The following is a 17,999-nucleotide window of genomic DNA, read 5'->3' as shown; positions in this document are numbered from 1 at the left end:
AGGAATTCCTGGTTCCTTCGTTCAAGAAAGCTTTGTTCACTGCATTCTGGGACGTAGGTAGGTTTACTACTGATATATTATTTGGAAGAGAGAAACCACGAATGCTGAAAGTATTGCAAGGCACTTCTGAATTTGCGGAATGCCATCAGATGAAAACGAAAACAATAAAACAGCACTTTTAGCACAAATGTTGAGGGGGAAATATATCAAGTTTGTGTTTATAAAGTGTGCTTCGCGTGTCCAAAAGCGTTCATTCTCCGAAAACAGTATCTAGTGTGACATATTTAAAACGCTTCTTTTCGACAAACAGTTGGAAAACAAAGTGATAACATACATTTTTCACATTTTATACATACATTTGGGTCATACTTGGACAACACACTATCTAAAAGGGTTGAATATGTATCATCTTTAGGTGTTCAAAGAGTGTCGGTAATGTGTACAGTGTCCTACTGTGTCTAAAAGTAGTTTCTGTATTTTTTTTTGCAGTGTTGTTTCCTTCGCCGTGGTGTAATTTTTCTGGATTATAATGCGAGAACTCATTCAGCACAAAAAACTGCTCAGTGTATTCAACATTTACACTGGGAACGACTAGAGCTTTCCCCTACAGTCCTGACTTAGTCTCCAGTGACTTTTACCTTTTCTCTGCTGTAAAACTGATGATGGCTGGCCACCATTATCTGGCATGTGATTAAATCAAAACGCTGGCTAAGAGAATTTGATGCGAATTTCCGTGCACCCAGTATGTAAACCTCATCTACCGTTGTGACAAATGCTTCAACATAAAAGGTGAATACATAGAGGATTAGTGTTTAGTGCCTTTTATCATCAGATGTGCTGACCTTCCAGCTATGTCCATATATAATCCATTACTCGTAACACATAAGGTAATATTTAACGACTGTAGGTTCATTTTATATATAGAACTAGCATCAATTACCCGTTTCGCTGGGTTAAATTAAGAAAAAATAGTAATATATCTCGTTAGTCAGTCACCTTTTACTATTACTAAAGCGCTCCTTGATACTGGTCATTTTCAGTGATTTTTTATATATCGCTTCTCCTCCCCATGTTGCAGGGCACGGCATCGGAAGTGTCATTGTTCATCTCAGCGACCCCGAAAAGTATGAATTCGACACTGATATTGGTAATTTTGATTATATATATTTGAATTTAAATAGCATCAGAAGTGTCACTGTTCATCATGTTGAAAATTTGATCAAGATCGGTTGGGTGATTTAAAAGTTATTTTATTTATTTTTATATATTTGTCTCCTCCCCTCCCCCTCCCGTAAGGTCTACCGTCAAAGTGATATGATAAAAACTACCCCAGGTCCGACATTAATTTATATTGAAAATTTGATTAAGATCGGTCCTGTGGTTAAAGCGTGATGAAGTCACAAAGACGGCCACTTTTATTTTTATTCTTTTTACATATATATCTCCCTCCTCTCCCTCCCCTACATTCCACCGTAAAAGTGAAATAACGAATACATCCCAGGCCCGAACCTTATCTATGTTGAAAGTTTGATCAAGATAGGTGTGGTGCCTCAAGAGTTATTAAATTTCATTTATTTTTATAGATTTATCCTCTCCCCTTCCCCTCTTCTAAGTTCTTCCGTTAAAGTGATATGATAAATACCACCTCAGGTCCGAACCTCATGTATGTTGATTTTTTTTAAAGATCGGTCGGGTGGTTTAAGCGTGATAAAGTCAGAAAGACAATCACTTTTATTTTTACTTTTTTAAAAACATATATCTCCCCCTTCCCTTCCCCTTCGTTGCACTGTAAAAGTGAAATGAGGAAATCATGCTAGGCCCAAACTTTATCTATGTTGAAAGTTGGATCGAGATCGGTCGGGTAGTTCAAGAGTTATTAAGTTTTATTTATTTTTATCTATGTCCCTCTCTCCAAAGTTGTACCGTCAAAGTAAATAGCTAAAAACACTCCCTGGCCAGAACCGCATCTACGTTGAAAATTTGATCGAGATCGGGCGGGCGGTTCAAGAGATTAAGAGTCACAAACATAGTCACTTTTAATTTTATAATATAGGTTGCATAGCAATCAGTTTCCAGTCTCTCTCTAAACACATTTAAGCTTTTATTTGAGGCGCGTAGTATCAAAATCCGCCGCATACATTTCGCTTAGTTTCGAGCAATCTCACAAAACGTGTAGTGAAGCTCCATATACACGCGTACAAAGACCCATATTTGGACCAGTTTTTTAGTATGAAATATTAAGCTTCTCGGTAAAAAAATGGATTTGGCGGTTTTTGATACTGTGCGCCTCATTTTTAGAATGTTAATGTGATTGATTATATTGTAACTGATTGTAATTATGATTATCTTTAAATACACAACTACAAAATTATTAGTTAAGAAGGTAATAATGGTTGGGCATTTGTGAAGACGATTACAATTGGAAAGGGTTGTAAAAATGGCAATTGTTGTTTAGTGTTTGTCGCTACGAAAATAGCCTGTGAAAACATTTAAATAATTTTGGTTATGTCTAAATATAAGGTATTGTGTTTAGTTTAAAGATTATTTGTTATAATCTTGAGCGATTACCAAAAGAAGGTAAAGAAACTTTAAGATAATTGTGTAAAAATACATCGAGTATTTAGACAGTGCATGTATATAATTTGTGCAGGAGTATAGAAATAAAAGAAATTATAAATGTGTTTATGTGGCTCAAATAGACCCTGAACAAGAAGACAACCAAATCACTATAGTGCACCTTCATTGAAATGCGTACCGAAGGGAGGAAAGGAGGTTCAAATACGTTCCATAAATATATTGTCGCAGTGCAAAGAACTGCCATTATTGCTCACGACACATGCGTTTAACATAAGATATGTTACAAAGGGGGACCCAAAAGAAACAGAATTGAAAGCGCGCGGTCGTTCCTAGGCGTAGTAGAGAGTTCTCCCACTTGGTGGCTCTGGTCCTTCCCAAATCAGTTGCCCAAGTGGTATCTGCATAGGAGGTTTACGTTTGATTGTAGTGTTGTTTTTCTCAGCTGTTCTTGTTTGTCGCCTGGGGAATGGTTATGGTGTTGTAGATTTAATGGAACAAAGAATATTTGAAATTTTGCTTCGTGCTTGAAGAATCGGCAATAGGAACTTACAAAATGCTTCAACAGGCTTTCAAGAAGGATGGTACGGGCCGAGTCTTCGAGTGGTTTGGGCGAGATGAGTAATGATTATCATGCTTGTTCTGGGCGATCTTCATTATCTCAAAACGATGAAACCATCGAAAAAAAAATCCGCCAGAAAATCAACAACGAGGACAATCGTTTAACAAAAGACGAAATTTTAGAACAGGAGTGAGTTAAAGCTCGTGCGGATTGGCGCGTGAGACTGTGAGTTGGCATATGAGACGTGTTGCTGCTAAGTTTGTTCCTCACCTGCTCTCATAGGATAAAGAAAATATGTACGTCTAAATTTGAACCAGGGATTGAAAAATCAAATTGAAAGTGACCCAAATATTTTGAACAAGGTCATTACACGTGACTTGAGTTGGTATTATGGATATGACCCTAAAAGCAAGCAAGGGTCCAGCCGAAATGAAAGACACCCGACTGTTCGCCGACCAAAAAAAGCAAGACAAGAGAGCTCGAATGTTAAGGCGATGATCATTGTTTTTTTCTGTTCGTGGGATTGCGAATCGTAAATTTGTCTCTCCTGGCCACTCTGTTAATCACTACTTTTATTTGGAAGTTTTAAGAAATTTGAGAGAAGATATGCAGAGGAAACGTTCGGGACTCTGGTAATCAGGTGACTGGTTCCTTTACTATGACAACGCTCCCGTACACACTGCCTTGTCTGTGAACCTCTATTTGGGCTCTCAAGAGTGGGCTATCGTTCCTTCTCTCCATATTTGCCAGACCTAACCCCGTGTCAGTACCGTACCGTTGGGGGACGACGGCCCCAGGCGCCGAAGTAAGGGGGTGCAAGAAAAGAAAAATATAAGAAAAATTACTTGAAATATATGTATGGGGCTTCGTCGTATACTCTCGCCCCGGGCGCTGATTTTCCACGGAACGGCACTGCACCGTGTGACATTTTTATGTTCCAAAGGATGAAAAAAATCTGAAAGGGAAGCGTTTCAATTATGAAGACGCTGTAGAAAGGAGTTTAACAGAGGGCACTGGACGATATCAAAGTTGAAGAGTTCCAAATTTGTTTCAAACAATGAGAAAGAAGACTGGAAAAGTGCATCAATCTAATCGAGAGTACTTTCAAGAAGATTAAAATAATTTTGTAATAATAATAATAATTTTCGAACAGCGTTTCGGTTTCATTTAGATCTTTACTCGTAATAATTTAAGAGTCAGCTTATTTTAAAATATTATTTAAATCAAATTAAACGCAAATCCAACACTGTATGTAAAATATTCAACAAAAATCTTTACAAGCTACTTTAAATTAAATAATATTGGACAATTGTAGCCATAAAGTTAATTTACAATATTCTTAACGTTAATTCGAAAATAAAACAGCTATAAATAATTTCTGAAGCTATAAAATGCACTCACTGCCACGGCGGATAATACTTTTTGACCCTTCTCTACCCCTCCTGCGATCAATTATTCTGAGTAACCCGTATCTAATTTGTTATAGTAAACTAAAGGTACTCTGAACCAAAAATCGCCATATATCTAATGTCGCATCTTTACTTCTGAAACAGCATGTTTGAATTCAGTAATCAGATGAAGGAGTTTGGTTCTAATTATTTCTTCATAATTCAAAGCCAAACAAAGTAATGCCCTATTGCCAAACTGAAATATTTGACCGCTTATGGCGACCAAGAATTTCGCACCCTAGTCTAAAGCTCGTGATTTAGAATCAAACAGGAATTCTTAAGTGAATTCTATGTTTCTTCTTATGTACCAAAAGGAATCAGTTTCCAAAGTGTGTTCCTTTAGATAATGCGGTTGAAAAGAAGTTCAAATATTGCAAGAAAATTTTCAAGGTTTCCTTCTATTTTTGGAATGGATTTCTACAAAACACTGCTCTGTCCATAGTTTAGAACTTAGAACAAGAATTGCGCAAACTTTCCATACTTTCGAACAGCTGATGAATACGGAAATATACCCTTTAATTGCATCTCCACCTATTAGAAATCAAACTGATCGTAACTAAACTTGAAATGAAGATACACCTTGAGTAAGCATACGAAATATTTTCTTTACGCACACATCTAATTTCCAAGCTACGGGACACCCATAGTTGAGGTTTCAACTTAGCCAAATTTGTCGCAAAAGAGTTCACTAATGTGCTATTTGGAACAAGAATTACAACCTGAGGGATCGCTTAATTGTTAGTTTTATTATATTAGTCGCACGAAAAGATTTTGGTGTGAGGAATACAAGTCTTCTTTATCACTTTAGAATTGGAATATTTGAAAACCTTGAAAAACACGTGTTTACTTTCTTTTTTTTTTCTGAATGAGGAGGTTGTATGCCAAGTTTCATCTTGTTAAATTTATATACTCGTAAGTTAGTCGTTTATTGTTAAAAATATTGACCTCCCATCTCCGCCTTTTAGACCCTTACGATACATATTTCAATTGAATATGTATTATAGAAACCTAGCTCGTCTCTTGTGCTAATTATATTCGAAAATTCATTTCAAACTGTTCAGCTGTTTTCTCGTTAAAAGATCACATAGGCCTGAAACGTCATTTTCTCCTTTTTGAAGAGACGAAGCTGATCGTGTAATTTTATCGAAGATTTAGCAAGAATGTTTAATTTGTAGATTATGTATTTTAGTGAAGCATCCAAGTTTAAAGATACCAGAATAGTGTTTATCATATTATGCCGAACAATATTCAATTAATATGAGGAACTATATATACTCTATGCACTTTTATCATGTAACTAGCTTTTAACAGTATACTGTACATGATCAATAATCTTTCTAGATCATGTTATTAATATTCTTGCTTCATACTAACTCTTTTGACGTTACTGCAGTAACGCTGTTATTACCTACAAATATAGGTAATACATGGGTATAGGTATGTTATGCATATACCCTGTATATGGGTAATAATATGGCGTTGTTGCAATAACATCAAAAGGGTAAATATAGAGAAAATAAATAACATTATCCAGAAATTACTTTATTACTTATATACAGTTATGTTGCTAAAAGCCAGTTATAGGCTAAAAATGTACACTTAAAGCAACTGATAGATAAATATCTTAGGATACAGTCATACCTACTTATTTAACAAATAAGAATCAACGTTTACTAACCAAAATTAAATATACATCCTTCCTAATGCTAAACGTAGTCTATGTGGGACCCAGCTCTACCTTAAATTAAAATATGGTCTACAAGAGAAAGTATATCTGAAAGTTACCAATTTATTAATGTGACCTACTTTATGATTAAATAAATAACATAATGCATTATGGAATCAATATATCTGTTGGGGTGTACTTAGCATTTCGCGTGACATAAATGTTTTTCGAAGTTGGTAACAAATATAGTGAAGTAAAAATGCGTGTTTATTGCTGCCAAACTATTTAAAAAATAATTTGTTCAGTTTGCATTAACTCACGTTAGTCTTGTTGATGAGTTTCAGAAATGTAGTCAGTAATTACTTAGTCAGTAAGTAAAGATTGCAATATGTGTAATAAAATGTTTATCTTAACTGCAAAAGAGATTCTTTCTTTCGAAATGATCATTTAATACTTTTAACATTAAAAATTCAGTATACCGTACACAAGATGATAATTGTTAGAGATTTACGTTGACTTCAAAGGAATTGCTGTTTGTAATTTACGTATCTTAGTATTAGAAAAAATATCTTGCTTCTGTTTCTCATACCTTAACAACAACGAGGCACAATATTACTCACAGTCCTATGCTTTAAAATAAACTATACCTTATTATTTAGAAAGGTGCTTCAGGAATTTACTGTTGAAGTCTGAATGACGTATACCTGATATAGAAGCACTTAATTTGATTTTACTAGATACAAGGTGTGTCCAGATAATTGATTTTTACACATTATAATGGGACGTGATAGTATTGGAGCTATAATTAGAAGACGACGAGGATGCAGAGAAAAAGTAGAAGTGAATTATTTCAATTTGACGTCCCACTATTATGTTCTTTAGGCTATGCAAGACAATGATTAAAGTAAGTTAATGCTGATGAAATAATGGTGAAATAAGAAAACGGGAGTCGGAAACCCAAAAATCTCACGATGTTTTCTAACCACAAACTTACTTGATCAGGGATCGACCAAGGGAGCGCACGCACATAAAAAGAGTAGAAAAAATATGAGAACATAATAATTGATTCAAAGAGATTTAATGGGGAAAATCTCACATTTTTACGGGTCACTTTTACCCCCAAAACTTTCAACACACAGTGAGTTTCCATGAAAAATGGGAATAATGACTTTAATTATATCAACTTCAACTATCTGAAGTATATCAAATTCTTTCATGTAAGAGGAGCAGATTTAAATAGATCATACTCGATCGCACTTTATAAACGTATGTATAAATTTAATTCTATGTGCCATAGTCAGTTAGTTACATGTTATTGTGAACTGGAACTGTGATAATGCTCATAAATGAACTACAATTGTCCTTTCCTATTATTACTTATCTCTTATTTAGGAATGTGTGTTTGATTCATTATGAGTTATTAGGTTCGGTGGATGGGCTACTGAACATTCACCAATACAACATTATCAGCAACCGTATTAGTTATCAACTTCTAAATTGGAAATTTGTTCATAGACAACTTAGGATAGCATATAATATTGTAAGATTTTGTGATAACATTGTAATGGATCCAAGACATATGTTATGTAGTCATATTGTATACTAGTGTAACATGAGAGTAACGGAGAAATTAGGTACTACTTAAAAATTGTTTAAAATGATATTTCACTCATCATTCAATGTATATCTACATTTATGAATTAACTATCCACGTGGGTTTGAATAACCAATTGTAATGCCATTGATTTTAGGGTTCTGGCTTTCAAAATCTATTTATACGAACTCCACTATCTGTGTACACTATAAGATTTAAGAAAAATACGACTTATGACTGACAAACGTAATATTAAATTAAAATTCATCTTAAATTTGTTCTCAATCTTATAGTATATTTGGCTTCAGTAAGACACGAATTTACTCCCATTTTCCAGTACCGAACTTAAAGACACAAAATGATACAGCTGTCACATTTTCACCCACGCCCTATGTCTAAACGTAATAGTTTCTTGGCAAATATTCATATGAACTGATGCATGGGTGAACATTTGAAACATAATTATCGAGAATATTATGGTGGGAATTTCTTCTTTCAAATCCTTAAAATTTATTGGGTTTTACTCTAAATTTGATGAACTGTATTTAAAAAATTCAAATATCGTTAAAGGATTTTAGCCTAAAAATACACATCATTCCAAGAAGAAATGCTTATCAGATTGATGGCAATATTATGAGGCTGACTGCCAACAGATGTTGCCCTTTTCCAACTGCACATGTGAGAGCCAAAATATTTAGAATCCAGTACGAAGAATAGGCATAAATAAACATAGACACACATCGTAAAGAATCCAAAACAAATAGCAAGGAAAGAACCGAGGTGACCAACCTCTTTTCCAATGGCTTTCATAGGAGGACCAGGTGGAACCCCATTGGCTGTGGCTTCGTTCTCGATTTTCACAGATTCCGCATCGTAGCTGACCTTCACACCACTCCATTTAAAAGTCTCTCTTCGTTCCCGGGCGGATCCTCGGGATTTTTGACTGTGCCTTCCTTTGCTGGATGTTGTGCTGTTTTGATGAGTTAGCCTCCCATTGGGTGGGGGGCTAGTCTCACCACGAGCGTCCTCCATACCTTGTATCTCTTGGATCAGCATTCAAAAAACTGCGGGGATGGTGGAGAAATGAGTGAGGGGACTGGGTGCGAAATTATGTGGAATGATGGCGAATGATTGCCATTCAAAATCATGGCAATCATTAGTATTAGAAATTAGAATTTGTAGAAAGACGCAAATATGAGTAGAAAACTATTTTGTGTGTTTGTAAAATAGGCCAAGAAAAGCACCACAGTTACCACGAACTGAATAGTGACACTGTTAAGAAAATAACACTGTTTGATTTCTTCATAATTTTGAAAAACTTTAACACTGTACAACGTTTTCAAACTTCGCTAAAAGTTGTCTTTTCTTTCAAAGTAGAAATCCCATAAAACATTCTCACTTCCATAATGTTATCTGAAAACGTAATCACGAGTAAACAATCTTATCTAACTTCACTATATGTTATCTCTTTATCAGAGCTGTAAAACCATAAATCAAGTCTCGTTTCCATAACTTCTTTTTATCTTTAATTGTTCTTACATAGACAAAAACCGTAACTAACTTCACTGTACGTTATCTCTTTATCAGAGTTGCAAGACCATAAATCAAGTCTCGTTTCCATAACTTTTTATCTTTAATTGTACTTACATAGATAAAAAACGTAACCAACTTCACTATACGTTATCTCTTTATCAGAGTTGTAAGACCATAAGTCAAGTCCCGTTTCCATAACTTTTTCTTTTATCTTTAATTGTTCTTACATAGTTAACAGCCGTAACTAACTTCACTACAGGTTGTTCGTTTATCAGAGTAATTCAAGTACAATTTCCATCACTTTTGTTGTTCGTAAATAAATATTCTATCACCAAACAAATTCATCAATTTTCATGTAACAAATTTTCTACTTATCCGTACACTAAACAAAATCATTTCCATAGTTTTTTTTGGTTCATTATATAAGCGTAATTGTGATTGTTGCTCACTTATGTACAGGAAAAATGAGGAAAAACACCTCAAATCAAAGAAGAAGCGTGTATATAAAGAACAAAATATTCACAAAAATATTTTAGTGAAAGCGTGTGTGTTCTTTTTTTGTGATTGTTTAGCGGACGTTTTTTTGATTTAGTATCACATTACAAAACAAAGGAACACTAGGTGCGCGCGCGGGAAAATATGGACGGCAAAGAAAGTAACAGGATTTTTTTTTTTCACTCGGCAATACTGTTGACACACCTTTCACACTGTACGTTTAACAGAATATTCCTCACTCTCACACTTTACATATATATGTTAACAAGCACTCCATCATGATGTTCCGAAGATACCGGACATACACATATAATATACCAAATGTAGCTCCTTAACCCCCATGTTCCTGCCTGTAGCTGCTGGCAGGCGGTTAAGGCGTTTGAGCTGGCGTGAGCTTACAAAACCAATGTTGCCAAGCCTCACAAGTTAGTTTCTCTCTCGCCGTGTTCAGGCGACCGACCGGTTCTGTTTTTAGCGAGAGGAAAAAGACACAGAATGCGCATCTCTCCCTTCTTGCAAGGGGAACCGACGAACCGTGGTGGTTCGTAGTCGTAGAACCAAGCGTCCAAAGGGAGAGAAATATCTTCGTCTATCTTGCTAAAGAAAACAGGAAGTGTGTCTTCTTTTTTTTCACCATTTCAATGTTACATCTTTCTTTCAGAAAAAGAAACTAAATTAAACAGAGACACACAAGAACAGTCATGCACCTAGCAACATTTAGAGGAACTCTCACATACACATACGCATTAAAACGGTTGAATCCCTGTTTCTGTGTGTCTAGCGGCAACCAACTTTTATCGATCAAAACCAATTCCGGGGATTCGTGTATATGTGTACGTAAGTTTGTGTATGTGGAAACGCACGGAAACCATTGCAACGGGCAAGGTTTATTGTAGTTTTTTTTTAACCTTTCATACTCAATTCTTTCTCCCCTTCCTATTAACCTTAACGACTAACACTAACGTTCTGTGTCGACCTACCACGTGCTATATAAATCTTGTTAGGTCCTTAACAGTGGCGTTCTCAACTTCATTTATGGGAAGTTTTTAAGGAGCTTGCAATTTCATTCTGAAAAAGGCATTGATAGTCGATAAAAAGAAGAGAAAAGCTCATTTATTCTATAAATTTATTATTCACTGTATTTGCAACGTATTCACGATATAATAGAACGAATTTTACCACGTTGGCCACGAAGAAAGTGTCCAATTTCAATACTATTGAACTAATGACTGTTGTGTAATTGGATCTAGGTAGATTGGTAGTAGTACAGCCAAATTGGACGATGTTCAATTCAAAGAGACTGTCGGCTTTAACATACTTACGATGTAGATTTCTCGGCTTTTGGCATCTATGGTCATGTTAGCCCGTCTCGTTTGAGGTATGACGTCCCTTGGCGAGCACATTATCCGGGGAAAGAAAAGGAAGAAAAGATTGGGGAAGGAAGGAAGCAGCCTGGGATCTATATATTAGGTTCCGTCCCTGCATTTACCTGGTATGAATGAGGAAAACCCAAGAAAACCTCATTCAGAATGGTTGGTCTGAAAAAGCTTTCTACAATTTTTCGACCGAGTGCTCCCACCGGGAATCGAATTCGGGATCGCACGCACCGAAGGTGAGAGCGTTAGCGACTACACTACGCGGAGCCACGGCTCTAACATTCTCTAAAACCAGACACTAAAGCCATTACTGTTGGAACAACGATAACCATGGCAAACCTTGGGGTATTGGTAAACTAATAAAACTCCAAGTTAATTTCTAACAATACCGTTTCTGTAGCACATGTGTCATTCCAGCAAATACCTGTTTTCTATTCTGCTTACTTTGCAACTTAAGAACTACTTTTACAGAGACCCTTAACCAAAAAAATGTAAATCCTTGATATTCTCTTCGCTGATCTAATGGCCAATGCATGTGTCTTTGGTGCACAGGGTTCCGGATTCGATTATGACCATTAAACGCATTACCGTGGTTTTCCAGCTTCTCTAGATACATGTCTTATATTTTTGTTATTGAACTTCAATAAACAAACACCAAAAATTTGAAATTATCAGTCAAAGTTGCTGAATTATTTTTAAAATTTTCACTGTGATGAATAGATAAGAAAGACCGAGAGTTCTTCTTCCTTAATACTAATAAGAATTTTCGTACTATTTGTTCATTCTTCATTTATATTCGCAGCTTAGTCTATAACTACCTAAAAAAATTAATAGACGCGTTAATTTCGTTATTTCATTATTATAATCATTTATTTTTCTCGAAGACAATCAGAAAAACAAACATATTAGAATCCCATTGAGTGCCGAAATATCCCTATTAGCATTGTCTCTTTAGAATGACAACTTCAATGCAGGGGCCGCGGTGGCTCAGTGGTAGAGCGTTAACCTCTGGTGTATGGGGTCTCGGGTTCAATCCCAGCTAACGCCCAAGTAAACTTTGTGGTGGACAAACACCGTGTGCGTAGGTCTCCTCGGGGTTCTCCCGTTTCCTCCCACTTTCTTCATTTCTCATTATCACCGTCTCCTTTAGCCTAACCGCCATAACCGTGGGATGTAAAATTCAAAGATTTCATTTCATTTCAACTTCCCTGCATCTAAAGAGTTTCTTGGTTATACGTCTAAATTACTCATATGGAACAATATGTCCCTACATCTCATACGTATCCCAGGATATTTAGGATCGCAGAAAGTCCTTTAAGGATAAAGAAAATGTCTGGGACTTCTGTTAAATGTCTGCTCCGTGCCATTATGTAGTGGCAAGAATAGAAAAATAAGGCTGTATGTAATAAGGAATACCTAAAAATTGCTGTAGTGATGAAGGAGTGTTTGGTATGTGGAAAGAAATTTCTAATGTGAACATAACACAGAATAAGTTGCTGTGTTATTTTTCCACATAACATTACCTTTTTCAACAAACAAGGCGACAACTATTTCAAAGAATTTATAAGGCAGAAGAAAAACAGTGTTGTGTTTAGTAGCAAGTTGAAGAGTTGTGATAAAGCTCAAGCAGCATGTTATCTTGCAACTGAGATTATTGCAAAAATATGTTTTGTCACGTATTTGGAGAGAAAGCCCATTATTTCAGTTTGCTGTGCTACAGTGAAAACTATGTTTAGTTTTAAAACAAATCATCTTTGTTACAATATAGGACCTGTGTTTTATATAAGCGAATATGTGTCGTGTAAAATTGTGTGTACTAATAGAGTGTCACTATAAGAGAAGGTTGGTAAACACTGATCTATTAATATAAACTTTGCAAAACTGAGCTGGGATACTTATTCATGGCCCACCCTGTAGACAGACAGTGACCAATTGCACTTTGCAAAATTCCGTTTCGTTTATCAAAAAGGGTTTCAAAAAAACATTTCCGCAACGCTGAAGTCAAATAATCTGCTGAACTGGCGCCTTTATTGTATTCATGATCGTCTGGACCGAAACAAGATTAGCATGAATTCTCGAAACAATAAGCGAGTGGAATGTCATAAATAGCGCCACAGTTATTGAGCAATACGGGAAAGAAAATTACGACAGGCAGTTTCGGAGCTCAATAATAACACCCACAAAACGTCATAAATAAATACGGACCTAACAACAGAGTAACACACACCAGCACTAAAATTTACTGTCCCTGAAATATTCAGCAATTGTTAGAACAACCGATTCAGATTAAAGAGAATGAAGGAGAATATAAACAGACATGAAAGAGCTTGTCTTCTCTGCAATGGCGGTGCTGTAAGGAAGTTTAGGGGGCTAGGTCTCCATATTCGTAAAACTTACCCCTTCCAGTGGCCCCCCTTTTTAACAGAGACCATATTGCTACTAAAATACTGAAAAACGCAGTACAGAATCGATAAATAATTTGTGCTACAAAACTAGTTGTTTTTTAGTACACAATAATAAGTACGGATAATAGTTTACTATGTGAATTCTGAAGTGTATGTTCGTTATAATTATATATACAGGGTTTAATATTCTTCGGGATGAGTTTGAAAAATATATATCGGACATTAGAAATGCAAAGTTAACCGGGATAGATATCGATAGCAATCGAATTCTTTAAGAGAGAAAAGAAAAACTTTCCAACTTTAGGAAGGGAGTTTCGTTTCGAGGTTTTGGCAACACTGCCTCTTCCAAGACTTAACGAAGCGTAGTCGCAGGTGTATTAAATCAGTCTAATTAACCAAATGTTTCTTAGTCTCTAATTAATATAACAGAAGCTAATTAAGCAAACAGTTTTGTTTTTAATAGTAGAATTTTTGTGTATAAAAGAGTGAACAACTATGAGTTTCGATAACAAACTTTTAATTGGTCACTATTCATTGTTTGTCTTTCAAAAAAAATGTTTTATTTGTGTAGAAATTGTTACAGCTTGTGATGTGGGATGAAAGCTCACAAGTAAACCTTACGTTTGGGTGAATTGAGTTGCTGACTGAGACACATATGAGAAAGTAGTACTAAATGTGGTCAGTATTTCAGCGAAGTTGTAGGTGCGAAGCCCCAGGGGTTTAGGAGATACAGCTACCAGAACATCACATGGAAGTACAGAATAGTCTTCATACAGTTGGAGGTAAAAGCTCTGTAAGACCTCTTGTAATGACAAAAGGTGAATAACAAATATATGAGTACCTATTAGGACTAGGAGGAAGTCATATAGTAAGGGTATACCTGACGGCGGCCATCTTGAAATCCGCCATTTTGAATTAAGGTTAAGTTTTTAAAATAGGAATAGGGTCATGTGATACATGATTTAAGGCGCAAATTTAATCAGAAGAACAATGGTAAAGTTAATTTTGATTTACGCGCAATTGGTAAAAAGTTACAGGGAAATTAAATATTGTTGCAGCATATGTATTAGTCCTTTACCCCACCTTGTAAATTTTTTGTTAATGATAATAATTAAATAAAAAGCAGGTAGATAAATATTAGGTGTATGGTAAGAGTTGCCTTGATGGCGGACATGTTCAAATCCGCCATTTTGAAGCAGACAAAAGTTTTAAACAAAACGCATAACATTGACACCTTATTAATAGCAAATTTTACCATAAATCCAACGGTATAACAATTTTTTCTTTATCATTAACCAGCATTTGTTATCACATAAACAAGTTGCTAATTGAAGGAAAAATGACAAAGTGGAGTTGAGTCATAATTGAACTTGGTTCTTTCTTCCAGAAAAGTCCTCAATTAGTACAACCAATATGTAGTTCAGAAACGAGTGCATTAATTTACAAGATGGCGTAAAGGACTAGTACATATGCTGCAACAATATTTAATTTCCCTGTAACTTTTTACCAATTGCGCGTAAATCAAAATTAACGTCACCATTGTTCTTCTGATTAAATTTGCGCCTTAAATCATGTATCACATGACCCTATTCCTATTTTAAAAACTTAACGTTAATTCAAAATGGCAGATTTCAAGATGGCTGCCGTCATGTATACCCTTACAATATGACTTCCCCCTAGTCCTAATATGTACCCATATATTTGTTATTCACCTTTTGTCATTACAAGAGGTCTTACAGGGCTTTTACCTCCAACTGTATGCAGACTATTCTGTACTTCCATGTGATGTTCTGGTAGATGTATCTCCTAAACCCCTGGAGCTTCGCACCTACAACTTCACTGAAATACTGACCACATTTAGTACTACTTTCTCATATGTGTCTCAGTCAGCAACTCGATCCACCCAAACGTAAGGTTTATTTGTCAGTGTAACCAGAGGCAAACTGTGATGCGGTAGACCAGCCTTTGTCATAACTAACCGATAAGAGCGATATAAAGGTGGTAATACACCAACACATGATCACAAGTTATACGGTTAAAAAGCAAAGGCTTTACTTAACTTCTATGATTCGAAAACTTTCTTTGACGAGCATTGCGTGCCTTCGCCATGTTGGCTTCTTAAATCATTGATTTACGAGGGAGGATCGAAAAAAAAAAGGTTACAAAGATAAAATTTTCATGTTATTTACTATAATTTAATGAAAATTTATTCGTAGATTAATAACATATCTGTCTTGGTGCAGGTTTGAAGACTTTGGATTCTGATCATATATCCTCGAGAAGCGGACATTAAAAATGATGACGCGTCTGGAAAAATGGTTAAGAGTAGAAGTGAGGTTAGTGGTGCGGTTCCTGTGGGCCAAAAACTCTACACCTGCTGACATTCATAAACAGATTGTAGAGGTGTATGGAGAGGGCTAAATTTCAAAGCAACATATAGAGAAGTGGTGTTGTGGCTTCAAAGAAACGCGGACTAATATTGTTAATGGCAACACTGGACACATCAGTAGACTCAGTACTTTAACCACTAACGTTACGCTTGGAACGACTTGAACATTCCTTCTAAATCAATGAACTAGCCACAGTGACTTTCACCTTTTCCTTGTTCTAAAGCAGAAAATGGAAAATATATGAAATGAAATCTTTCAGTTTTACGTCCCACGGTTATGCCGATTAGGCTAAAGGAGACGGTGATGATGAGTAATGAATGAAATGGTGAAATGAACAAAGTGGGAGGAAACGGGAGAACCCCGAGAAAACACACGCACACGCTGTTTGTCCACCACAAAGTTCACTTGGCGGGAGCAGGGTTTGAACCCGAGACCCCTAGCACCAGAGGTGAACGCTCTACCACTGAGCCACCGTGGCCCTTAAAACAAAAAAAAAATGGCTGGCCTTAATTATCAGGCATGTTATTATGTCAAAACCGTTTCCTAACGGTGGCTACGAGAACTTGATGCGGGTTTCTATGCAAATGGCCGCATACTATATCAGCAATTGTGGTAAACGGTTCAACAAAAAGTATGATTACATCAAGAATTAGTGGTGAGTGCCCTCTATCATCAGATGTGTATCTATATCTCACACATAAGCCATAATAGGTTTTGTAATTTTTTTTTGGTCATTCCTTGTATTTAGAGAAATTTTCTTTTTTTGTGGTAGTGTGTGCGTCATTAATTTGAGAAGCCAAACAAAAATAGCTACATTCTGAAGGTTAACTATATTCTACACATACAGTTAAGAAATAAATATACAAACAATATGTTCCACTAAAATATATAAATTTATTATTGGTAACGATCGACACATTTTTTTGTCACCATGCAAATTCGTTTTCTCGATTTTTTTTTGTCTGGGAACTTACCAAGAAATCTAACCTGAAGCAGGTCATTTTGTTCAAGGCGATGTCGTCTATCGTTTGATGTATGTCTTATTTTTACACAAATATATCGCTGTACAAAAATTAAAATTTAAGAGTTAGTCATAATTTTGGGAAATAGTGTCACAATGAAATAGTTTATAAAGGGTATGCTTTATAGTATCACTTTCGTCCTAATAGGGGTTAAGATTATTATACAGCATCAAGTTTTAGGTTTACAAGCAACATCGTGCCGGTTTTTTCCTTTCGAAAACTACACACTTGAATTTTACGGTTTCCCACTTCATTTTCATCAGCTCATGATATCTATTGATCGATGTACGTCTTATCTTTGGGTATTTTTTATTTCGTTATACACTAACAATGTTGTATAAATTTTGAATCGCATGGTGGTGATGAAGCATGACATCCTAATAATACAAGGCAAACGTTTTCGTCTGTAAGTAACGCTAATCTTAATCATAAACAATCACGCTAATCTTAGTTACGCTAATTATAATAATAAACAGTCAATCTAATCTTAATGGTAAAAATTCACGCTAATCTTACTAATAAAGTCACGCTAATCTTAATAACACACAGTCAGACTAATCTGAATAATAAACAGTCAGACTAAACCTTAATAATAAACAGTCACACTAGTAGATGTCACTGTCTGCGATGACGTTTACCTGTCTAACGCTAAAAAAAAAAAGTCGTTATCTGTGCTATTGGATGTTTAAGTGTGCAAACAATTTTGCCTATTTAAAACTGCTGGGACGATCGGACGATTGCTGCTTTTGTTTCACTTCAATTATTTCAAATAAGTAGGGATGCGCACGAGACGAGTCGAGACAGGATTTTCCTGACAAAATTCGAGTCGAGGCACGGCTCTTCCAATAGTGAAATATACAGTTTTCGGGTCGAGACATCACTTTTGCAGTACATTTTCGAGACGAGACAGTCACCAATCTTGTCTCGTGCGCAT

The 17,999-nt window shown here is 35.8% G+C and overlaps 1 protein-coding gene across 9 annotated transcripts in view; it reads right to left on the bottom strand.

The window, feature by feature from the left end:
- Window positions 1-17,999, bottom strand: part of LOC145671106 (voltage-gated inwardly rectifying potassium channel KCNH6-like) — a 754,568-nt gene that overhangs the window by 404,691 nt on the left and 331,878 nt on the right. For 3 of the 9 annotated variants that reach the window (XM_081739882.1, XM_081739880.1, XM_081739886.1), the window contains exon 1: window positions 8,634-10,352. The exons of 1 other annotated variant lie outside the window; for it this stretch is intronic. In XM_081739882.1, the coding sequence (XP_081596008.1) occupies window positions 8,634-8,900 (267 nt within the window). In that variant the 5' untranslated portion in view covers window positions 8,901-10,352. Of the gene's footprint in view, window positions 1-8,633; window positions 10,356-17,999 lie in introns of those variants that run through there. 5 more of the 9 variants (XM_081739878.1, XM_081739885.1, XM_081739879.1 and 2 more) reach the window with 4 other exon arrangements.

The sequence above is a fragment of the Thermobia domestica genome, chromosome 15, assembly GCF_964235325.1.
Source record: "Thermobia domestica chromosome 15, izTheDome1.hap1.1, whole genome shotgun sequence".
Lineage (NCBI taxonomy): Eukaryota > Metazoa > Arthropoda > Insecta > Zygentoma > Lepismatidae > Thermobia > Thermobia domestica.
Note: the sequence above shows the minus strand (reverse complement) of the source record. Positions and strands in the feature narration are given on the sequence as shown.